We start from the raw sequence: 25603 nt of genomic DNA, 5'->3' as shown, positions 1-25603 counted from the left end.
TAAGCAACCTCATTGATAAGAATGTGGTCATTGCAGGGGACTTTAACACCCCACTTACAGAAATGGATAGATCATCTAGACACACAGTCAATAAAGAAACAAGGGCCCTGAATGATACATTGGATCAGATGGACTTGACAGATATATTTAGAACTCTGCATCCCAAAGCAACAGAATATACTTTCTTCTCGAGTGCACATGGAACATTCTCCAAGATAGATCATATACTGGGTCACAAAACAGCCCTTCATAAGTTTACAAGAATTGAAATTATACCATGCATACTTTCAGACCACAATAGACCTCTTCAATAGGTTTGTCAAGTTCTCTAAACAGGTACCAGTGTTTTCAGTTCATGTCATCAATCAAGAATGGATACAGTGTTGGGGCGCCTGGGTGGCGCTGTCGGTTAAGCGTCCGACTTCAGCCAGGTCACGATCTCGCGGTCCGTGAGTTCGAGCCCCGCGTCAGGCTCTGGGCTGATGGCTGGGAGCCTGGAGCCTGTTTCCGATTCTGTGTCTCCCTCTCTCTCTGCTCCTCCCCTGTTCATGCTCTGTCTCTCTCTGTCCCAAAAATAAATTAAAAAAAGAAAATGAAAATACAACAGTCCAAACGCTCTGGGATGCAGCGAAGGCAGTCCTGAGAGGAAAATACATTGCAATCCAGGCCTATCTCAAGAAACAAGAAAAATCCCAAATACAAAATCTAACAGCACACCTAAAGGAAATAGAAGCAGAACAGCAAAGGCAGCCTAAACCCAGCAGAAGAAGAGAAATAATAAAGATCAGAGCAGAAATAAACAATATAGAATCTAAAAAAACTGTAGAGCAGATCAACGAAACCAAGAGTTGGTTTTTTGAAAAAATAAACAAAATTGACAAACCTCTAGCCAGGCTTCTCAAAAAGAAAAGGGAGATGACCCAAATAGATAAAATCATGAATGAAAATGGAATGATTACAACCAATCCCTCAGAGATACAAACAATTATCAGGGAATACTATGAAAAATTATATGCCAGCAAATTGGACAACCTGGAAGAAATGGACAAATTTCTAAACACCCACACTCTTCCAAAACTCAATCAGGAGGAAATAGAAAGCTTGAACAGACCCATAACCAGCGAAGAAATTGAATCGGTTATCAAAAATCTCCCAACAAATAAGAGTCCAGGACCAGATGGCTTCCCAGGGGAGTTCTACCAGACATTTAAAGCAGAGATAATACCTATCCTTCTCAAGCTATTCCAAGAAATAGAAAGGGAAGGAAAACTTCCAGACTCATTCTATGAAGCCAGTATTACTTTGATTCCTAAACCAGACAGAGACCCAGTAAAAAAAGAGAACTACAGGCCAATATCCCTGATGAATATGGATGCAAAAATTCTTAATAAGATACTAGCAAATCGAATTCAACAGCATATAAAAAGAATTATTCACCATGATCAAGTGGGATTCATTCCTGGGATGCAGGGCTGGTTCAACATTCGCAAATCGATCAACGTGATACATCACATTAACACAAAAAAAGAGAAGAACCATATGATCCTGTCAATCGATGCAGAAAAGGCCTTTGACAAAATCCAGCACCCTTTCTTAATAAAAACCCTTGAGAAAGTCGGGATAGAAGGAACATACTTAAAGATCATAAAGGCCATTTATGAAAAGCCCACAGCTAACATCATCCTCAACGGGGAAAAACTGAGAGCTTTTTCCCTGAGATCAGGAACACGACAGGGATGCCCACTGTCACCGCTGTTGTTTAATATAGTGCTGGAAGTTCTAGCATCAGCAATCAGACAACAAAAGGAAATCAAAGGCATCAAAATTGGCAAAGATGAAGTCAAGCTTTCGCTTTTTGCAGATGACATGATATTATACATGGAAAATCCGATAGACTCCACCAAAAGTCTGCTAGAACTGATACATGAATTCAGCAAAGTTGCAGGATACAAAATCAATGTGCAGAAATCAGTTGCATTCTTATACACTAACAATGAAGCAACAGAAAGACAAATGAAGAAACTGATCCCATTCACAATTGCACCAAGAAGCATAAAATACCTAGGAATAAATCTAACCAAAGATGTAAAAGATCTGTATGCTGAAAACTATAGAAAGCTTATGCAGGTAATTGAAGAAGATATAAAGAGATGGAAAGACATTCCCTGCTCATGGATTGGAAGAATAAATATTGTCAAAATGTCAATACTACCCAAAGCTATCTACACATTCAATGCAATCCCAATCAAAATTGCACCAGCATTCTTCTCGAAACTAGAACAAGCAATCCTAAAATTCATATGGAACCACAAAAGGCCCCGAATAGCCAAAGTCATTTTGAAGAAGAAGACCAAAGCAGGAGGCATCACAATCCCAGACTTTAGCCTCTACTACAAAGCTGTCATCATCAAGACAGCATGGTATTGGCATAAAAACAGACACATAGACCAATGGAATAGAATAGAAACCCCAGAACTAGACCCACAAACGTATGGCCAACTCATCTTTGACAAAGCAGGAAAGAACATCCAATGGAAAAAAGACAGTCTCTTTAACAAATGGTGCTGGGAGAACTGGACAGCAACATGCAGAAGGTTGAAACTAGACCACTTTCTCACACCATTCACAAAAATAAACTCAAAATGGATAAAGGACCTGAATGTGAGACAGGAAACCATCAAAACCTTAGAGGAGAAAGCAGGAAAAGACCTCTCTGACCTCAGCCGTAGCAATCTCTTACTCGGCACATCCCCAAAGGCAAGGGAATTAAAAGCAAAAGTGAATTACTGGGACCTTATGAAGATAAAAAGCTTCTGCACAGCAAAGGAAACAACCAACAAAACGAAAAGGCAACCAACGGAATGGGAAAAGATATTTGCAAATGACACATCGGACAAAGGGCTAGTATCCAAAATCTATAAAGAGCTCATCAAACTCCACACCCGAAAAACAAATAACCCAGTGAAGAAATGGGCAGAAAACATGAATAGACACTTCTCTAAAGAAGACATCCGGATGGCCAACAGGCACATGAAAAGATGTTCAACGTCGCTCCTTATCAGGGAAATACAAATCAAAACCACACTCAGATACCACCTCACGCCAGTCAGAGTGGCCAAAATGAAGAAATCAGGAGACTATAGATGCTGGAGAGGATGTGGAGAAACAGGAACCCTCTTGCACTGTTGGTGGGAATGCAAATTGGTGCAGCCGCTCTGGAAAGCAGTGTGGAGGTTCCTCAGAAAATTAAAAATAGACCTACCCTATGACCCAGCAATAGCACTGCTAGGAATTTATCCAAGGGATACAGGAGTACTGATGCATAGGGGCACCTGTACCCCAATGTTTATAGCGGCACTCTCAACAATAGCCAAATTATGGAAAGAGCCTAAATGTCCATCAACTGATGAATGGATAAAGAAATTGTGGTTTATATACACAATGGAATACTACGTGGCAATGAGAAAAAATGAAATATGGCCTTTTGTAGCAACATGGATGGAACTGGAGAGTGTGATGCTAAGTGAAATAAGCCATACAGAGAAAGACAGATACCATATGGTTTCACTCTTATGTGGATCCTGAGAAACATAACAGAAACCCATGGGGGAGGGGAAGGAAAAAAAAAAAAAAGAGGTTAGAGTGGGAGAGAGCCAAAGCATTAGAGACTGTTAAAAACTGAGAACAAACTGAGGGTTGATGGGGGGTGGGAGGGAGGGCAGGGTGGGAGGGAGGGCAGGGTGGGTGATGGGTATTGAGGAGGGCACCTTTTGGGATGAGCACTGGGTGTTGTATGGAAACCAATTTGACAGTAAATTTCATATATTAAAAAATAAAAAAAATTAAAAAAAAAAAAAGTGAAAAAAAAAAAAAAAAAAAAAGAGTCATCTGTTAATTGACTGAGCCACCCAGGCACCCCTACAGATTCCCATTTCTAGGACACTATTTTTAGATTTCCTTAAAAAATTAAACACAAATAACATGGGTAGTTTAAGTGAATTTAGTGTTTCTGAAAGGCAAATGAGGTCTCTCATATAGCCTGAAGTTCTTGGTTCATTTACAGAAAACAGAGGGCAATTGCCTTGTGGCTCAGCTTATATCCTTATAAAAATGATGTTAAGACCAGGCCCAGTCTCAGATATTTTGAGACCAAGTCTGTTACTGGGTTAAATTCCTCACAACTTGGCCCTTCCCAGCCCTTCCAGCCCTTCTGTCTTCCCTCAAGCAGCACATTAACTTGGCCTGCCCTAACTTCATCTTTCATAAGTGCATTTTTATTTAATAAATCAATACCTAAAAGAATTGTGGACACTTTTTATAGCAATTCAAAGTTATAAAAATGCTTCTCATTATATTTTCTAAATTAAAGCAAATAGCATTATATACTTAAATGTTCTTTCAATGACTTAGATTAATCATTTTATCATACCTGAGGGACCCACCCAGCCCAAATCTAGAATATTGGGCCAGGTTAACTGTTATTAGAGGGGAGTCTGCGAAAGAAGCAGATCTACCTTCTGGGCCATGAACAAGACCAGGCTGTGGGCTACTGAGGATTCAGTCAAGCGGGCTTAATGCAGCATACAAAAGTTGTCACAGAAAAACAGCAGGTGGTAGTTCACACATATGTGGTTCCATAGGGAAGGGAGATTCACTGCAAAATAACAGGAATGATATTATATGTAGACAGAGCATGGCAAGAAGGAACCCAAGGGCAGTAAGTAAATTTTGTTGTTGATCAATAGGAGGTTGGCACAGAGAAGAATGCCTGCTGGTCATAGGGCTTTGTTTCTCTTAAGAGACACAATGGTGAGAGTTTGGCAAGGCAGGTCTTTTAGAAGGATTTCGTGTACAAACAATCAAAATAAGGATCCATGTTGTCCAAACTATAAGGTCTTAAAGCCCACCCAGTCATTTTTCCTGCAATTCAAGGCCAATGCCCTAGTAATAGCAGCTTGAAGGCTCTATCAGTTTTCTACTGGTGCATAAGAAATTACAACAAATTTAGTCACTTAAAGCAGCACAAACTTATCTACAGCTTCCTTGGACTAGGCTGGGAACCTACCTGTCAGTTAGGCCCTGTCCTCAGGGTCTCATTGGACTGAAAGCAAGTTGTCGGCTGGGGCTGGGATCTTATCGGAGTCTCAGAATCCTCTTCCATCCTCATTCAGGTGGTTGGCAGAATTCAGAGCCTATGGTCGCAGAACTCAGGTCCTTGTTTTCTTGCTGGCTGTCAACTGGGATCACTCTCAGCTCCTAGAAGCTGCCTTCAGGTTCTAGCTCATGGCACTTTCACAACAGAGCATCTTCTTCACAGCCAGCAGGAGAATCTTCCTCAAGTTGGCTACAGTGGAGTCTTACAAAGGCAACACGACCACTAGAACAACTACTCCAACACCTTTGTCCTATAATGTAAACTAACCAAGAGAATGACTATCTTGGGGCACCTGAGTGGCTCAGTTGGTTGAGTGTCTGAGTTTTCATTTTGGCTCAGGTCATGATCCAAGGGTCATGGTTGGGACTGAGCCCTGTGTCAGGATCTGTGCTGAGCTTGGAGCCTGCTTGAGATTCTTTCTCCCTCTGCCCCTCTCCCTGGCTCATGCTCTCTCTTTCTCTTTCTAAAACAAAACAAAAACAAAAAGAGAATGACTGTCTCATCATATTCACAGGTCCTACCTGCACTGGAAGGGGAGGGGATTATACAGTTCACATACACCACAGGGAGGGAATCTTGAGGTCATTATGGAATTCTGCCTACCACAAATAATGAATTATTCAACACTGAGCCGACATTTATTGTTTATTAAATACCCAGCACTGTACTGCAACTGGGGGTTCAAAGCTGAACAAAGATAGGTAAGGAAGCCCACAGACTAATGGAGGAGACAGAATTGAAAATTAATTCTAAAACACGTTAGTATGTCTGTAATAGTTGAATGTGGAAATAACACAGAAAAGATAGTCAAGAAGGTGAGGTATAGCTCAAAAGGTGTTTTTGAGGAAAGAAAAGTCATTTCAGGCAGAAAGCATGTTTATCTGTCAAGGTGTGGAGATACTGAAAAGCCTGTTTGAGAGGCTTTGAGTGGTAGGTCTTGACTGGAATGGAAGGGGCCTGTGGAAGACAGGCCTGAACAGATGTCAAAGGCCAGACCAGGAAGGACACAGAACTTGGAACTTCATCATGGGCAAGAACCGCCAAAGGAATTTGTTAAGGGATATTAATAAGTTAAGGTCATAGAGGCAAAATTATACCAAAAAAAAAAATTTTAAGTGACCCCATAAAAATAAAAATTTCAGCCTAACCAAGCAGAATTGAAAAGCAAAAGTCTCATACAAATTGATAATAGAAAGACCAATATCCAAAAGAAAATGAACAAGAGACAAGTAAAAACAATTAATAGAGGAAATGCAAAAGGCTGATAAACATAGGGAGAAGTGTTTAATATCACTTGTGACTAAGAGAGTGAAGATTAAAATAGTGAAATATAATTTTGGCTATGAAATTGTTAGAATAACGCCTACATAAAAAACATATCTACATACTTAAGACAATTGAAGGACAATTCACCAAAGGTTAAGAAGGTATAGAGGTTTCATAGATCATTTTGTCTTCTTCTTCATACTTTGTTTTCTAAATTTTCCCAATAAACCCATATACATTCTTAGAATAATAACGAATATATTCATTTATTTTACAAAATAGAGCTTCTAATGAAGTAGAGCTTCTAATGAAAAACAGCAGTTCCTGCCTAGCCAATTCACCTCCTGGGGCTACCACTTTCAGCTCTTTCAGTTGGTTCTCCTGGTGTTTACCTCCATATTTCTAAATGATATACATACACTGTTATTTCTGGAGTAATCGATTTTAGCCATTACCTCTTGATAATGGCTTCTTAATACAGAGTTGTAGATTGAGTTCTCCAATACTACCGTCTTTTGCCCACTTCTCCCTGCTCCTCTCCTTACAGGTAAGTCATGACTTGAAAAAATTCAGCAAATAATGTTTTAAAAACTGTTGTGATTATGTAATAATCATATACATTCTGAGCTACCTTCTGAAACAGGCAGTGTACTACTGCAGGTACACATTTTTTCTTGTACAAAGTTTTGTTTTTCCTAGAGTTGATAATTTAAAAATTATCTCATTTTTTTTGTTTGCATAGTTTCCTATGTTCCTGTTGATGTTTCCTAAATTCTCCAACATTTGTCAAATGCTTATCAATGAATTTTCTAATGCTCAAGCACATTAAATAATACATCTTTCCACTTCCCTCTCTCTCCCATATCTTCCTTCCACACACCTCCCACCTCTTACTCTTGTCCAGGCTGGTTGTTCTCTGGACTATTACTCAGCTGTGCCCTGGAATCTTCCTTTACTGAACCCCTTGTGTTGAATGTCTTGCTTCCTGGATCCCATCTATTTTATTTAATTTTTATACCATCTTTTGCTAAAACACATCCACCAGCAGCTTCCTAAGATGGGGTATATGGGAGTAAAGCTTTTTTCCCTAGGCTTTGCTGTCTGAAACTATTTTTAGTCTATTCATACTTAATTGTATATATTTTATGCTCACATTTGAATTCTAAATGAAATTCTGTACTGAATTCTAAATGAAAAAACTTTACCCTCAGAAAAACTGGATCAGATTGCTTCACTATTTTCCAGTGTCCTGCTGGAAAGTTTGGTACCATTTGTTCTTTTCTATGGACTCCCCCCCGCCCCACCTCTTCTTTGGAAGATTTTTGACCATCCTGAGTAGTCTATAATTTCATTATGACTTGGAATTAGTATTGGTGGGCCTCTTTAGTCTGGTAATATATTCTTTGATTCTGCTAAATAGTCTTGTATTGCCTCTTTAATAATTTCTACCTTGTTTCTCTGTCATTCTGGAACTCCTATTAGTCAGCTGCAGTAGGGATTGCCGTGTGGGTGGCGGTCAAGTACCTTCAGATATATAGAGAAAAGGAAGTACAGAATCTAGGAACAAAACAGGACATAAGTGGTCTATTCACAGATAAACAGCTGGACAGTCAGGATTCAACTTAGGAAACAGAAACCTCTCTAGTTACTCTAAGTGGGAAGGTATTCAAGTGAGGACAGTTGGAAGGGCTAGGTGGGTAGACTCCAGAACGAATTTCTAGGAACAATTTCAAGAAAAAGATGGCCAAAATGGCTTATGGCAGAGGGTGGCCATCACCTCAGCCACAGTGGGGAAGGTGGGGAATGAGAAGTCTCTATCTGGAACTGTTCAGTACAATACGCCAACGTAGTAGTGACCCAGGAATCCGGAGTCACAGATGTTGCGATACCTCTTGACCTTACAAGGCTAGGGCCTAGTGCAGCAGCACTCCAGGACAATCAGAAGTCTGAGTGGCTGAGCCTGCCACCTAAAAAGCTAGCAACGGGATGACAGCCCTGCCTCACATGCCCTTTCAAATCTCATCAAGTGCATCTAATTGGCAGAATTTAACTTACTCTCAGAACCTTCAGAACAGAAAAACACAGATTGGGAAGGAGGACAAGGGCCAAGTCACCACAAACACTACAGTCCATACATGCAGGGCCGTGTTGCGTGTGCCCCCAGTGGCATCTACAGTAGGGATGAGGAGCTGCTGCAGGGGCAGGCTTGATGAGAGGTGGTTGGGATTCATCACATGGAAAAACATTAAGGTCTGACAGGAATCTTTTTTTTTTTTTTTGAAGTAGAGAAGGTCATTTCACTTATGTAATTTATACCTTGCCTCATTCCAGCAAAGGACCAGAGGAAGAGAGAAAAGGTATGTGTTTGTAGAGAAAGGCAGGGGGCATTCTAATCAGCGTTAACCTATCTATATATAAAACTGTGAAGTAAAAAGATCTGGGTTGTTTTGCCCAGTTGAAACATTTAGTGTGTGGGTGTGGACAATGGCAGAGGGTCATGTAATCAAGTGTTCGGATTTGATGGGAGACAACCCACTCAGAAGTTCTGACATTTCTGACCAGCAGAAAATGAGAGGATACTATCACAATAAAATCTTATATAAGCTTTTTTAAAAATAAGGGATCCACCTGAGTCATTGACTTAGGGAAGAGACAAAATAGGAGCTCTTCTGATAAACCCAAAGAATCCAAACTTTTAATTATCTGTAAAGTTGTAGGTGCCAACTTAACTACACTGATCTTCTGTGCTTAGAAATAGGCAATGTTTTAAGATAATGGTTACAGTCCAGTCTATAATATCTCAGTTTATAAATTCAGATTTTTCCAAAGGGTCCAAAGACAGACAACCCTGCAGACACTCTCCTAGTTTTCTCCATTGTATGTTTTCAGCTTCCAATATTCTAAGGTGCTTCCACAAGCTCCTTTGATTTTCATCCCCTTCTCACACCTGCATAACAAAAATTCCCTTCTCAATCTGTCCATGATTCCTTTGTACTGGCAACACCTAATTAGGAGTACTTGCGGTTTCAAGGCTGTAGGTAGACAAGATTCACATTCCACGTCTAAGTTAGAAATACAGGGCCTAAATATATCTAGACTGTGTTTTAAGTTTTTATTTATTTATTTTGAGGGGAGGGGCAGAGAAAGGGGGAGAGAAACAGAATCCCAAGCAGGCCCCTCACTGTCAGCACAGAGAGCGACGTGAGGTTTGAACCCATGAACCATGAGATTGTGACCTGAGCTGAAATCAAGAGTTGGATGCTTGGATGCTTAACCGACTGAGCCACCCAGGCACCCCAAATTCTCTATTTTCTTTCTTTCTTTCTTTCTTTCTTTTCTTTCTTTCTTTCTTTCTTTCTTTCTTTCTTTCTTTTTTAATGTTTATTCATTTTTGAGAGAAACAAAGAGACCGAGTGTGAGCAGGGGAGGGGTAGAAAGAGAGGGAGACACAGAATCCAAAGCAGGCTCCAGGCTTCGAGCTGTCAGCACAGAGCCCAACACAGGGCTCGAACCCAAGAACTGCGAGATCATGACCTGAACCGAAGCTGGACGCTTAACCGACTGAGCCATTCAGGTGCCCTTAGACTGTATTTTAAATGAATATGGGCTGCTACTGAATTTTAAGCAACTTTCACATAACTAATGTTCATTTCATTAAACAAAGACTATATAAGTGGCATAAAAAGAAATTAATAGGCTCAAATGACCAAACTTTATGGAAACATTCTTCAAATGAACAGGAATAGCCATTCAGCATGTTTTAGGGATTACTCATACCTCATGTTTACACATCGACATTATACTTTAAGTATTTTACACTTCTATACCCCAATAAAACTGATTCCTAACTAGTTTTCTCAGAGGATAGTGGTCAACAATAACATCTATACAAAATTCTTTGAACATCATCTCTACACCTGATAGTTCCCCATGTGGAGCCTCCCTTACCCACACAGAATTCGATAAAAGTACATGTCCTATCCTCCACTAGGGTAAACATCTGACTTTAGTGTCCACTCACATAAGACAGTGATTCAGATACAGGTTAGATGAGGGGGGAAAAAACTCTACTAGGACTTTGGTTTGCCAGTGTGGTCAGCAGCAGCCTCAGGGGTTCCAAGGTCCGTAGCAGTGGTGGTGGCAGGTTGCTGCCTGCAAGATGTGCAGTTGACCTGGATTTCAGACAGCAGTTCCTTTCTCCAGCCAGCACTGTTGTGTGGTTCTGATATTGGTTTTAGAGGCTCGGCCTGTTCTGCTCGCCCTTCCAAAGAGTCTGCATTTAGTACCTTCTTTCTACTTAAATTGGCTCAGCAGCTCTTCGAAGTGTGTGGTCCAAGGACTCTAGGGGTCCCCAAGACCCTTTTAGGGGATCTGCGAGATCCTCCCTTTTCTAACTATGTATCTGTGTGAAGCCAGCTTTTTTCTTAGATAGACCTCAATCAAAACAATACCCCAGGGGCACCTGGGTGGCTCAGTCGGTTAAGCGACCGCTTTCGGCTCAGGTCATGATCTCAGTTTGTGAGTTTGAGCCCCGCATCGGGCTCTGTGCTGACAACTCAGAGCCTGGAGCCTACTTCAGATTCTGTGTCTTGCCCTCTCTCTACCCCTCCCCTGCTCATGCTCTGTGTCTCTGTGTCTCTCAATAATAAATAAATGTTAAAATTAAAAAACAAAACAAAACAAAAAACCAATACCCCAACAGATTGAATGCAGAAGATGATATGAAAATACAGCTGCCTTCTACTGTTAGACATTAAAGAGAATTACAAAAATAGGAAACAATACCATCCTTCTTAACTTTTTTGGTTTTGGAAAAATTTTATTTTTCCAAAAAAAATGCTATTATATGCTAACATGTAATGAGTTTATTATGTTTTTTTTTAATTTATTTTTTATTTTTAAGTAATTTCTATACCCCATGTGGGGCTGGAACTCATGACCTTGAGATCAAGAGTCACATGCTCCACTGAGCCAGTCAGGTGCCCCAATTGTGGGGTTATTTTAAAACTAATTAAATATTTTAAAGACTGCTCAGTTTTCATTCCTAATATAGTAAATATCAATAGATGTTACAAACATAAACAAAAGTTCCTTGGGGTCCTAAACAACTTAGGGGGCTCCAAAGACCTTTTGAGGGTTTTAAGAACAAAAAGTTCAACCGCCACAGAAACACAGTAGGTTCTCTTACTTTACCTGAAAACTTTGAATAACAGAGAAGCCTGCCTTTTATACATTTTTTTAATGTTTATTTATTTATGAGAGAGAGACAGAGTGTGAGTGGGGGAGTGGCAGACAGGGAGACACAGAATCTGAAGCGGGCTCCATGATCTGAGCTGTCAGCACAGAGCCTGAGGTGTGGCTCGAACCCATGAACTGTAAGATCACGACCTGAGCTGAAGTCGGACGCTTAACTGACCCCAAGAAGGCTGCCTTTTAAATTTTCCATCCAGATTTGGGTGATCATAAGAGATAAGGTGGTTTAGAGAGAATACACAGTACTGCTCCCACTAAGGAGAGGGAGATGAAAAGCAGCATGTTAGACCAAGACCAAAGTCAATGGGAGGGTCAGAAGAGAGTTATCTATTTCTAGAAATGAAAGCTCTCAAGGAGACAGACTTAGAACACGGTCCCCAGAGGACACAGAACACTGAATACTAATAATCATAAATATTTCCTAATATTCACACATACCCTCATTTGTATGGATGATTCAATAATCTTTATAATTCATTCATAGCAGCCAGTCCTAGCTTAGGGAAATCAGAGACAGCTTTAGTGCCAGTGGTTGTGCAGAGGGATGCCTACCAAAAATGCTTTTCTGGAGCCAGAAATTGCTTGAAGAATCTTTACATGTCCAGGAATTTTAATTATATCACTCTGTTCACTCCACATCTTCTTGGTCAGTGTCTAGGTCAATGTCTGATATTTGGCAAGGTCAGAGCACAACTGATCACAGAATGGATATCTGACTTGATTCATAGCTCACAGAATCAGTTTAGAGTTAAAAAGGTGAAAACTTAGGTCTCTAAACAGTTGTCTAGTAACAAAATCCAGAAAGTGGTATCTTCATCAAACACAGGAAGTTCCCTTTGGCTTTGTTGGGGTGAAATACAGTCACTTGCTATGCACTGTCTTCAATCAGTTGTCTTTTGGAACTGTTCTCATGTGCAGATCAAATCCATCAGATTTTATGCCAGGATGGCAAGGGCTCTGTTTCATTCGTCACCAAATATACAAAGCCTAGCAGAGTATCTGGAACATGGTAGACAAATAATCACTAATTAAATGAGACAATCAACAGAACGAAGGAATGAACTTGGGCATTCTTCATTTTGCTTTTCTTCCCAAATTGATCAATCAGTATTGGTTAACTAACACTCCATTGCCATTCTTATGTTGTACTTATAAAAATTACTGTCCTGTTCTGAAATTATCATTAAAATTCCTGATACAACACTAACAATTACTTTTACTAAGTTCTCTCATTGTAAACTATTCTATCCATCTAATGAACATTTGTTATTTACTTGCAGAATATGGCTTTAGGCTGGTTCTTCAAGTTTACTTTTATATTTTCATTTTTTTCAAAGTTATTTTATTTGATTTTTTTTTATTAAAAGTTTGTTTTATTTTCCTGTGAAATTGAGTATTAGCCCCCAGTTTACAGTCTGGTTTTTTTTTTTTTTATGGCTTCCAAACATTTTAAAAGTTATTTTATTTTTGTGAGAGAAAGAGTGTTAGCAGGGGAGGGGCAGAGAGAGAGACACAGAATCCAAAGCAGGCTCCAGGCTCTGAGCTGTCAGCACAGAGCCCAATGTGGGGCTGGAACCCACAGACCACGAGATCATGACCCGAGCCAACGCCAGACACTTAACTGACTGAGCCACCCAGGTGCCCCTGGTTCTTCAAGTTTAATAATAGGCAGTATTATATTTTGACTAGTAGGTCACAGCAACTGACATCAAAATAAGAAAAAAGGATGGGCATAATTTAATTCTACCAAAACACCTAATAGGAACAATGCTCCATGGTGCCTTGTATATAAAAGTACAACCTATAATTTCCCAGAAATCTCCAATGTAAAATTTAAGTGATTAGACTATGATTGTACTAGAAAAAAAATCCTGCCTATAAATTGCTCTTCTATAAGCTGTTCTTTTAAAATCATCCGTTAGTTTGGGTTCTCTGAGAAACAAATGATAAGATGGGATTAGATGTGAGAGATTTATTGGGGAGATGTTTTGAATTATAAAGGGGAAAAGTAGGCAGAGTCTGACTCCTGTGAAGGGGAGAGCGAAAGAAAGGAGGATTGGGTAGGAAGAGTCTCAGATGGTCTGAAGAAAGCATGGTCTGAACAAAGTACTGGGCAGGTTAATGGGGAGTGTTTGAGTCAATGCCACCCACCAGGGGCGTGGGCCAGCATACTCATTCATTGCCTGAGAACAGCCTGGGGAAAGTGTGTCCTCAGCAGGAACACAGTGTTGGATTCCATGGGGTAGTAGCTGGGGTTCTCAGTCAATTCTGCTTCTCATAGGAGGAGATGTGAGTGATGCATATCCATTGCTACTATATCATTTTTTGAAGTCTTCAGGTTTTTCCATTTAATGTTTGATGGACATAAAGACCATAAATGTTTTCATGCCATCAAATCTTACCTATATATTTGACAGCTGTCATGAAACATGTTACTATTAACAGAGGTTAAGGATTCTGTTATCTTAATACAACACTTTGGTTGTTACATCCTTTATATTAGTGTTTGACGTATCTAAGTTATCGTTCCTCTATCACATCATAAACACAAGCAAGAATATGCAATACAAAATAATTTGATACAGTATTTCTGGAGTAACATAATAAAAACCTCCATTAATGTGGGCTAATTGAAGGTTGACTAAATTACAGAATGTTTTTAAAGGAATGTGGTTCTTACTTAGCAACATACATAGTAACTGCCATTAGAAGAACAAATGTTGACAAAGACTGATGACTAGGCCCAATTACCACACCAGTTAGTTTGTTTCTGAGAACATACATTACAAAAAGTTTATTTACGTAAATAAATCTCCTACAATCTTCTCAAATAATACTACACTTATAATTCATGTCACACAATCATCAGCCCACTGCATTATCTTCTACAGGCCGTGCAAACCCCTTCTTCCTAGGTAATTTCAGTGTAGCCTGGGGGCTGAAGGCCCAATCCCTGTGACAGAGTAAGGCCAGAGGCCAGCATGGGTTGCCACAGGCAAGCCCAGCAACTTCTATTCTTCCTTTCCATTCCATGTCTATAAACTGGCCTTGACTTTTCCTGACCCAGTTATCCAAAGGCCATAGGACAAGAGCTTTTGAGTCATCAAAACTGACCAAGCTGGCCCATTTCATCCCCTGCTTTTGTCACAAATTGGCCCTCTGTACCTAAATTTTGTTTTAACAAACTAGTGCATATTTCTGCTCAGTTCATCGGTGCAAAAAACCACTAATTTTCTTACTAATGATTTTGTAATGTTATATTCATAAAACAATTTCAATTAAAGTATTTCAAACTTAGTTTCTAAATATTTCCCCCCAGAAAGCCTAGAGACTTGGAAAAATACATTTATGATTTACAGATAGCTAACACTTAATGAGAGGTTTGTGCTATGCACTGTTTCAAGTACATGTACCTACTCATTTAAAGTTCTCAACTGCCCAAAAAGGGCAGTATTATCTCCAATTTACACATGAAGATGCTGAGGTGTGGAAAAGCTGAATAACTTACCCCAGGTCACACAGCTAGTAAGTAGCAGAGCCAGGATTTGAACCTAAGTAATCTGTCTCTGGAGCTAGACTTTCTGTTGTTACTGTGGCCTTATAAAACTATAATGTGTTATTTAACTCACATTCAAAAAGCACTATTACCTAGCATATAGCAATAAAAATCATTAAAACTTGTTTTATTTACATTTGTACTTTATAAGCAGCTGATTAATTTAAAATGCAATATGATGAAATATGCAGCTCTAATCATCTTTTATATACTCCAATATATTTAAATTAAAATTAATGTGCTAATGTAGAAATATTTCCCGTTTCTTAATTTATAGCAGCATATTTCCTTTCAAGGCATTATTTGTGGGTTTTTAAAACATTTTTATTTATTTTTGAGAGACAGAGTATGAGCAGGGGAGGGGCAGAGAGAGAGGGAGACACAGAATTTGAAGCTGCAAGCTGCAGGCTCCGAGCTGTCAGCACAGAGCCCGATGCGGGGTTCAAACCCACAAACTGCGGGATCATGACCTGAGCCGACGTTGGAAGCTTAACTGACTGAGCCACCCAGGCACCCCTATTTGTGTTTTTAAACACATTATAGAGATTAAATGACTTAAAGGATATACAGAGAGAAAATAATGAGAAATAAATTAATTCAGATGTACATATTCAGAAAAAGATACTGAAATTAATAATATATGGCTTAAAAGTCAATACAGCGTCCTTTTCGTTCCCAATCTCCATATCGGGTAGGTTCTGGGCCTCTGGGTCCACCTTTTTCTTTGGTAACAGGATTAATATCATCTGGAAATTCTAAAGAAAGACAGAAGATACAAAAAAAAAAAAAAAAAAAAAACAGTCAATAGAGACAAGAAAAGCATGAAGACCAATTCTGAAGACAGAGTGGTCGAGTTGCAGAGTTAATAGGCTAGATACTACTGACTAGGTTATTACAATGCAGTCTTTTAAATGAACTGTAAATGTGGTTCTTTTCCACAAGTTTGAGAAATCACTTCTGGACACAATTGTCATATCCAACGAACTTTATTACCTACATTAATTACTTAGAATTCTTGGAGTGTTCTCAGGCCCCAATATGGGGAGTGGCTGCATTTGTATGGATGGATTAAAAGAGAGGGAAAGGAATGCAGGGAATACAGAGTACAAATCCATAGGGTTTGGAAGGTTGTGAAACAAGGTTACTTTGGCTCACTGCCTCAGTTTTCTTATCAGTAAAATGGGTATAACAACCATATCTGATTTGCTATGTTGAAAATTAAACAAAGAGATGCATGTAAAGGATCCAGCTTAGTGCCGGGTACCTAAGAATGCCCAATTAATTTTAGTTATGAGTATTATTGTTCTTCATCATAGGATTTTGGCTTCATGAAATGGTTAGCTGACACTGCCATTCATGGACATAACAACTATTACTCTGAATACTGTGTGTTCATAAAGGACTATTCATCTTGAGTCTGGCCCAATTCTGAGTATTTTATTCACAATAACTCATTTAATCCTCATAATAATCATATGGGACAGGAACAATTATTGTCTCCATTTTATAGATGAGGAACATGAGACACAAAGAGGTTCAGAAAGGTGCTCCTGATCACACAGCTAGCTACCAAGTGATAAACAGAGTTTGAATTCAGACAGTCTGGTTGCAGTCTTGTTTTTAACCCATAAACTACTGCTCTGTATATGGGACGGACAGAAGAGGAGTCAGCTATTAGAAAGAACCCCAATTCTTACTCTGTGTCTCTTTAGAAAACTAGATGAACATCACCAAAATCCCATAGTCCCTGTCTAGGAAAAAAGACAATTAACCCTGAAAATTTTCAAATATGTATCTGTTTTTAAAATTCTTTCTCTACTGTGAATCAAGTCTTCCCTACCCTATCATTCTATTTTCTAAGAACTCCTTGCTGGGACTTCCTCTGAAAGCATCTAATGGAAGCTCTTCCATCTCCCATATTTCTGGGGCTCACCGAGTATCTTCATCAGCTTGGGTTGCCAAAACAAACTACCGTAGACTTAAAAAACAGAAACTAACTTTCTCACAGCTCTTGAGGCTAGGAGTCTGCAAGCAGGGTGCCAGCATGGCTGGGTTCTGGTGAAGACTCTTCCTGGCTTGTAGACAGCCCCTTCTCAGTGTCCTCACATGGCAGGGAGAGAATGATGGCGAGCTCTCTAGTGTCTCTTCTTATAAGGACACGAATTCCGACATAGGGAATTCTCATTACCTCATTTAAAACCATCTCTAGGGGCGCCTGGGTGGCTCAGTCGGTTGAGAGCCCGACTTCGGCTCAGGTCATGATCTCATAGCTCATGGGTTCGAGTCCTGCATCAGGCTCTGTGCTGACAGCTCAGAGCCTGGAGCCTGCTTCAGAGTCTGTCTCTCCCTCTCTCTCTGCCCCTACCCCACTCATGCTCTGTCTCTCAAAAATAATAAACATTAAAAAATTTTTTTAAAAAACTAATTATCTCTTAAAGGCCCTATCTCCAAATACCACCCCCATTGGGGGGGTTAAGGATTCAACATATGGATTTTAGGGAGACACAACTCAGTCCATAGCACTAGGCAAGAAAGAAAGGGTCAAGATGTCCCTGCACCTCACTGCTACTTCCAGTCTCTCATTCTACCACCAAATCTTTACAGCCTTTCCTCTTTTGAATTCTGCACCATTTACTTGTCCAGTGCTTTTCTGTAGTCCAGTAATAAAGTCAAAGACTCTTCTAACTTCTTGGATAGGATCAATATTTGATTCATAGTTTCATCTCTCCCCATTGTTCTTCATATCAACATACACATTAGTATCCTCACATACTGGGGACATGGAGGTCCTTAATCCTCTTTCCTAGTGATCTTCACATCCACTTGTGCTATCCATTTCGATTTCATTATCTCCTGAATATGTTCCTTCTCCAAGTCTCACACTCTTGAGCTTTCTTCTTTCTGACCGCAGCCTCCTATGGAGGCTTTTCCCTCATGTTTGTTTAACCCAATTTTCACCCTCATTATAATCTATAGCTTTCTGAAATTCTTTACTCTCATTAGTTCCATCCTGAGTCATGCTTGGAGTCTTATTCTAGACTAATGCAACCATTTTCTAACTCATCTCTGTTTTCTGACTTTCATGACTCCAGCCTAACCTGCATAGAAGGACAAATTAATCTTTCTAAAACAGAATCCCTCTTCCACATTACATTAAGTGAAAGAGGCCAGACACAAATGATTATGTACTGTATGATTTCATTTATATAAAATCCTAGGAAGGGCAAAATTATAGTGACAGAGAACAGATTCATGGTTGCCAGGGGGATGGGAGAATGAAACTAATTATAAAGAGGCACCAGGGGCTCTTTGTGGGATTGAATTGGTTTATACTTTGTGTTGGTTATATGGTTATAAACATTGTTAAAATTCATAAAACTGTTTCTTAAAATGGGTGAATTTTATTATATGCAGATTATACTACAGTAAAGCTGATTAAAATAATCTCCATTCAAAAAACTTGAGAGCTTTCTTCACTGTCTACTGCATAAAGCCCATATGCTATAAACTGGTACTTCAGGCACTCCCAGACTTGAGCCAAATCTACCTTTCTAGCTTTATATTCTATTAATCCACTATATACACCCTATGCTGCAGCAAAACAGGAACATTGGCTGTATCTTGTATGTATCTCCCTGGCCTCTCTTTCTCTGACCACATCTTTCTTTTTTTTTATTTTAAAGAGAGCACATGAACAGGGAAGAGGGCAGAGAGAGAGAGAGAGAGAGAGAGAGACAAAATCTTAAGCAGGCTCCATGCTCAGTGCAGAACCCTACACAGGGCTTGATCCCATGTTCTGGGATCATGACCTGGGCCGAAATCAAGGAGTCAGATGCTCAACCGAATGAGCCACCTAGGTGCCCATCTTTCTCTTTTTTGAAATGTCTCCCTACCATTCCTTAACTACTTATGATTTTATTGTGCCTTTTAAACCAAGCTCAATGTTAATCTCTTTTCTCTACTTTTTTTCTGAACTTTTTGCATTATCTCTTATGCCAGTTACCACATGATGTCCTGTGGATAGTTATTTTCGTATCTCATTTTCCTTATTCATTTTTGCATCAAACAGGGTGTTCAGATGCAAACAATCTTCCTTTATTATCTTAACAAATTTTTTTTAATGTTTATTAGAGAGACAGAGCGTGAGTGGGGGAGGGGTAGAGAGAGAGGGAGACTTGGATCTGAAGCAGGTTCCAGGCTTTGAGCTGTCAGCACAGAGCCTGACACGAGGCTCAAACTCACGAACCGTGAGATCATGACCTGAGTTGAAGTTGGACACTTAACTGACTGAGCCACCCAAGCACGCCCCTTTATTATCTTAATGAAGTCTACTCTCTGCAAAGGGACCACCTATATATTTTTCTTAGAATGACATGCATACCATAGGCAGGGAGACAAGCCCAGAAAGAAGGAAACAAGGAAGAAGACAAACTTGTTAGGAGACCAACAAAACCACAGATGCTTGAATTTGGGCTTCGTTGGCAGGATGAATGAGTTTGACATGTTAAGAAGGTATTGGATCCAGGACACAGGAGAAGCAGGAGTGAAGGATATCCCCAGATTTCTGACTCGCTACTTTTGGGCAGAGGTAGAAGAGCTTAAAAAAGAAGTGAGGAAAAATTGGTTGAAGAAATAGGAGGAGAAACTGGGCAAAGCATAACCAAAACCACGACAGGCAGATTTCTAGCAGCAGTGGTTAACAATGTTGAAGCTTGTAGACAGTTCATATAAAATGAGGACTGAAAGGCATTTGCTGGGTTTGGTGATATTTACCAGACCAGCTTCTAAGAGATGGTAGGTTCAACATAAATTGCAGCGACTCAAAAATTAAGATGAATAGCTGGCATTGTGTCAAACAGATGATTACCTTTTGAAATGTGCTTTTTTCTTTACTATGTGAAATATATATAACATTTATCATATTAATCCCATTATGATATAGTTTATCATTTTAACCACTTATAAGTGTACAATTCAGTGGCACTGACTATATATATTCTCATTGGTAACTATCACACTATCTACACCCACAAGTTTTTTATCATCCTCAATATAAACTCTATACCCATTAAGCAAAAACTTTCCCTTTCTCTCTTCCTCTAGACTTTGATAACCTCTATTCTACCTTGTCTCTATGAATCTGCCTACTCAAGATACATAATTTAAGTGGAATCATGTATTTGTCCCTCTGTGTCTAACTTATTTCACTAAGCATAATGTTTTCAAGGTCTATCCATATTGTAGCACATTATTAAAATGCCATTCCTGGGGCACCTGGGTGGCTCAGTCGGTTAAGCGTCTGACTTCAGCTCAGGTCATGATCTCACGGTCTGTGAGTTTGAGCCCCGCGTCGGGCTCTGTGCTGGCAGCTCAGAGCCTGGAGCCTGTTTCAGATTCTGTGTCTCCCTCTCTCTCTGACCCTCCCCCGTTGATGCTCTGTCTCTCTCTGTCTCAAAAATAAATAAACGTTAAAAAAAAAATTAAAAAAAAAAAAGGGAGTCTAATGACAGAAAACAACAAAAAGAAGAGACCGGGGACAAGAGAAGGAGGGAGAATATCCTGGTTTCCATATACTGTTTACTCCTAAGGTCTGTTTTTTTCCAAGGTCCAGCAGCATCACTGCCCTGAGTATCCCACCTATGTACCTCGTAGCCCAATAACAACCTACACTACCTCTTGTTTAAGTCTGCTCAAGTGGTTTTCTGTTACTCAGATCAAAGCAGGTCTCAGTTCATATACTTTGTCATATGAATAATGGCTTATAACGAATAAAACAATCAAACACAATCAATCAATGTCAGGGGGCTTAGAAATTATTATTTTTTTTGATCTACACATATTGATGGTCAATATGGGAATTTAGTCATTGTGAAATATGCTTCATTATTGTTAATAAAGAATTATAAACAATAACATATTTCTTTCATTCTTTCTCTTCAATAACTAAAATATTTTGATACTTCAAAAATTAAGGAAGGAGCTTTACTATAAAGGCATACTTCATTTTATTGTGCTTCACACATACTACATTTGAAAAAAAGTTTATTAATTTTGAGAGAGAGAGAGAAAGAGAGAGAGGGAGGGAGGGGCAGAGAGAATCCCAAGCAGGCTCTACACTGTCAGCAGCACAAGCCTGACACAGGACTCAAACCCATGAACTACAAGATCATGACCTGAGCTGAAATCAAGAGTTGGGCACTTAACCAAGTGAAATACCCAGGAGCCGGAGATACTGCATGTTTTACAAATTGTGGCATCCCTACAGTGAACAAGTCTATTGGTGCCGTTTTTCCACACAGCATTTCCTCGCTTTGTGTTTCTGTGTCATATTTTAGTAATTCTCACAATATTTCAAATTTTGTCATTATTATCATATTTGCTATTGTGATCTGTGATGAGTGATCTTTGATATTACTATTCTAATTGTTTTGGGGCATCAGGGCTCATATCCATATAAAACAGTTAACTGATACACATTGTGAATGCTGTGAATGCTCCATGAACAGCTGTTCCCTTGTCTTTCCCCCTCTTTGGGCCTCCCTATTCCCGGGAGCAAAATAAGACTAAAATTGGGCCAATTAATAACCCTACAATGGCTTCTAAGTGTTCAAATGAAAGGAAGAGTCACATGTCTCTCACTTTAAATCAAAAGCTAGACATGAGTAGGCTTAACAGGGAAGGTACACATTGAAAGCTGAGACAGGCCAAAAGCTAGGCCTCTTGTGATAACCAGTTACCCAAAATGTGCACTCAAAGGAAAAGTTCATGAAGGAAATTAAAAGTGCTACGTCAGTGAATACACAAATGATAAGAAAACAAAACAGCCTTATTGCTCATTGAGAACATTATAGTAGTCTGGATAGAAGATCAAACCAGTCACAACATTCCCTTAAGATAAAGCCTTCCAGAGCAAGGGCCTACTCTCTTCAGTTCTTTAAAGACAGACAGGTAAAGAAGCTGCAGAACAGTTTAAAGCTAGCATAGCTTGGTTCATGAGGTTTAAGGAAAGAAGCCACCTCCATACCATCAAAGGGCAAGGTAAAGCGGCAAGCGCTGATATAGAAGCTGCAGCAAGCAATCCAGAAGATCTAGCTAAGATAATTAATGAAAGTGGCTACATTAAACAACAGATTTTCAATGTGGACAAAACAGCCTTCTATGGAAAAAGGACTTTCATAGCTGGGGAAAAGAAGTCAATGCCTGCCTTCAAAGCTTCATAGAATAGGCTGATTCTCTTGTTAGGGGGGCTAATGTAGCTGGTGACTTTAAGCTGAAGCCAGTGTTCATTTACCATTCCACAAATCCTACAGCACTTAAAAACTATGCTAAATCTATTCTTCCTATGCTCTATAAATGGAAAAACAGAGCCTGGATGACAGCACATCTGTCCACAACATGGTTTACTGAATATTTTAGCCTGCTGATGAGACCTACTGCTCAGAAAAAAAAGATTCCTTTCAAAATATGACTGCTCACTGACAATGCACCTGGTGCCCAAGAGCTCTGATGAAGATGTACAATGAGATTAATATTGTTTTCATGCCTAACACAACATCTATTCTTCAGCCCAAAGATCAAGGAGTCATTTGACTTTCAAGTCATATTATTTAAGAAATACATTTCATAAGGCTGCAGCTGCCATAGATGGTGATTGCTCTGATGGATCTGGGCAAACTACATTGAAAACCTTCTGGAAAGGATTCACCACTCTAGATGCCATTAAGAACATATGTGATTCATGGGAAAAGGTCAACATATCAACATTACAAGGAGTTGAAAAGAATTTCATTCCAACTCTCATAAATGATTCTAAAGGGTTCAAGACTTCATTGGGGAAAACGCAGATGTGATAGAAATAGCAAGAAATCTAGAACTAAAAGTGGACCCTGAAGATGTGACTGAATTGCTGCAATCTTGATTTAAAACTTTAATGGACAATGGGGTGTCTGGGTAGCTCATTAACTCTTGATCTCTAAATCAATCAACTCTTGATTTTGGCTCAGGTGATGAACTCCTGGTTTGTGGGATTGAGCACCACGTTGACAGCTCAGGAGCCTGCTTGGAATTCTCTCTCTTCCCTTCTCTCTTTCTCTCTGCCCCCACCCCTGGCTCATGCATGTATTCTCTTTCTCTCAAAATAAATAAACACTAAAAAAAAAAAAAAAAAAAAAGAGAGAGAGAGAGACTTAAAAAAAAAACTTTAATGGGTAAGGAGTTGCTTCTTGTGGATGAGCAAAGAAAGTGGTTTCTTGAGATGAATCTACTCCTACTGAAGATGCTGTGAAGATTGTTGAAATGGTGAGAGGGCCTACATGGCGGAGAAGTAGGGTGATCCATATGTCCCACGTCTCTCAAACAAAGAAGTGTAGAAGCCAAAAGACTTTGAACACCAGAGCCTGGGAGGAAAAGAGACTGAATCTACTAGGAAGAAAATGGGAAAGCTGGAAAAAAGATAGGTGGGTAACTGCGAACTGGGGGAAATAAAAAAGGCCGTGTGGGCACAGAGGGGAGGGACCCCCTTCTGTGGAGAGACAAAGGGAAGAGAAAGAGCCTCTAGGGAAGTACAGGACCTAGCTGGACAGGAGAAAGACCTTGGACTGAGACTGAGAGGGATCTTATCTCTAACTGTGGGGCTTTCTTCAGACTGGGGCCAGCTCCCTGTTCGAGCACCTGGGGAGGAAGATAGCCAGGCCTGGGTGTGGTGGTAGGTCAGAGGCTCAGTCTGCAGCTGGAGAAAGTGGTTCCCTCCCTGGAGACGGAACCTGCCTGCATCTGCCACCCTGGGGCGCAGTGGCTGGGCCGAGGGCTCAGTCTGCAGGAGGATAAGGCAGCTCCAGTTTCCCTGGAGTGGTGTGGGAAAAGACAAAGCCTGCCTGCATCTGCCACCCCAGGGGCTTGCGGCAAGGGCAGCAGCTCTCAGTCGCAATAAGTCCGCAACAGAAGTCAGTCTTCCCTGAAGTGCGGTGGCACAGACAAAGCCAGTCGGGAACACATATTGCAGCACTGAGAGGCGCTTTCCCAGCACCAGAGAGCACAGAGCGGGACTTTGAATTCTAGCCAAGCACAGGGTCAAGGCAGTTGGTGGAGCGAGAAGGACTGCCCCATCTGCGCCCGCAGCACAGTGAGGACGACTCAAACAACAGTCCACCAGGTCTGGCTCCGTGGAGAAGAGACTGGAAGATCACCATTCCCCCCTCCCCCACCACCACCAAGGAAGGGCCTCAGGGATCACTCTGGGGGTCCATAGTGGAGGTGGATCCAGATAACGCCAAACCATGCCCCTCTGCGCTGGGTAACTGTGTATCCACCAGAGTGGCACAGACCCTGCAGACAGCTACTTGAGACAAGCAATGCAGCATTGCCTGGATTAACTCTAGGTCAATTCTGGATATATAGATATATTCTCACCCCCAACCAATTTCTCCTCCTTATCTCTTCCCTCCCCTAGGCTGGTTACTCTGGTTATTGGTCTGTCTAAACAGGCATATTTAATCCATTGTCTTGATACATGTTCTACACCTCCTTCTTTACACTCCTTTCTCTTTCTCTAGAATAATCTAGCCATATACCATCTACCCTGTCTGGGTAATTTTATCTTCGTTTCGTTTTTCCCGCCTCCTTCTTTATTTTCCTTTCTCTCCCTCTGGATTAAGCCTTTTAGTCTCTCTGCCTAGTCAACTTTTATTTCCACACACACACCCCCACAGCCCCTCCCTGCCCCCGCCCCTGTCATTTCTCTCTTTGTATGTGCTCTTCCATCAGCACTGCCTCCACCTTCTTCTTTACTTGTAGTCCGTGTTTTGGGTTTTTTTGTTTTTAGTGTTTAGGTTTTTGTTTTTGTTTATTTGTTTGTGTTGTTTGTGTGTTTGAGTGTTTTTGTCTCCTGTTTGTCTATCAGTTTTTCCTTTACAGGGCTACTCCAAGGAACAAATCAAAGCACATCTGGTGGAGGGTACAAAATATTACTACGAGTAGGGTAATAAAATAACCACAGTCACAACGACAGAGAGCAAGTAACAATCCCAAAAAAAACACCTCCCGAAGGGCCAGGCCCTGGACAGTATATGACCCTCCTTTAATATAGCAGTGCTTGCAGGTGCAGAGCACACAAGCTTTTAAAACGCATAAGGTAGGGGCGCCTGGGTGGCTCAGTCGGTTGAGCGCCGACTTCGGCTCAGGTCACGATCTCGCGGTCCGTGAGTTCGAGCCCCGCATCGGGCCCCTGTGCTGACAGCTCAGAGCCCGGAGCCTGTTTCAATTCTGTGTCTCCCTCTCTCTGACCCTCCCCCATTCATGCTCTGTCTCTCTCTGTCTCAAAAATAAATAAACGTTAAAAAAAAAAAAAAATTTAAAACGCATAAGGTAGAGAAAGC

General features: G+C 40.3%; 1 protein-coding gene across 1 annotated transcript in view; it reads right to left on the bottom strand.

Annotated features, from left to right (window-relative positions):
• Positions 1–15432: 15432 nt before the first annotated feature.
• The window catches only part of SDHAF4 (succinate dehydrogenase complex assembly factor 4), a 29685-nt gene continuing 19514 nt past the window's right edge, over positions 15433–25603 (bottom strand). The window contains exon 3 of the mRNA XM_078447060.1: positions 15433–15985. Within this exon, the coding sequence (XP_078303186.1) occupies positions 15876–15985 (110 nt within the window). The 3' untranslated portion in view covers positions 15433–15875. The remainder of the gene's footprint in view (positions 15986–25603) is intronic.

The sequence above is a fragment of the Panthera onca genome, chromosome B2 (genome assembly GCF_046562875.1).
Source record: "Panthera onca isolate mPanOnc1 chromosome B2, mPanOnc1 haplotype 2, whole genome shotgun sequence".
Lineage (NCBI taxonomy): Eukaryota > Metazoa > Chordata > Mammalia > Carnivora > Felidae > Panthera > Panthera onca.
The sequence above is the reverse complement of the archived record's forward strand: the minus strand, read 5'-3'. Positions and strand labels throughout refer to the sequence as shown.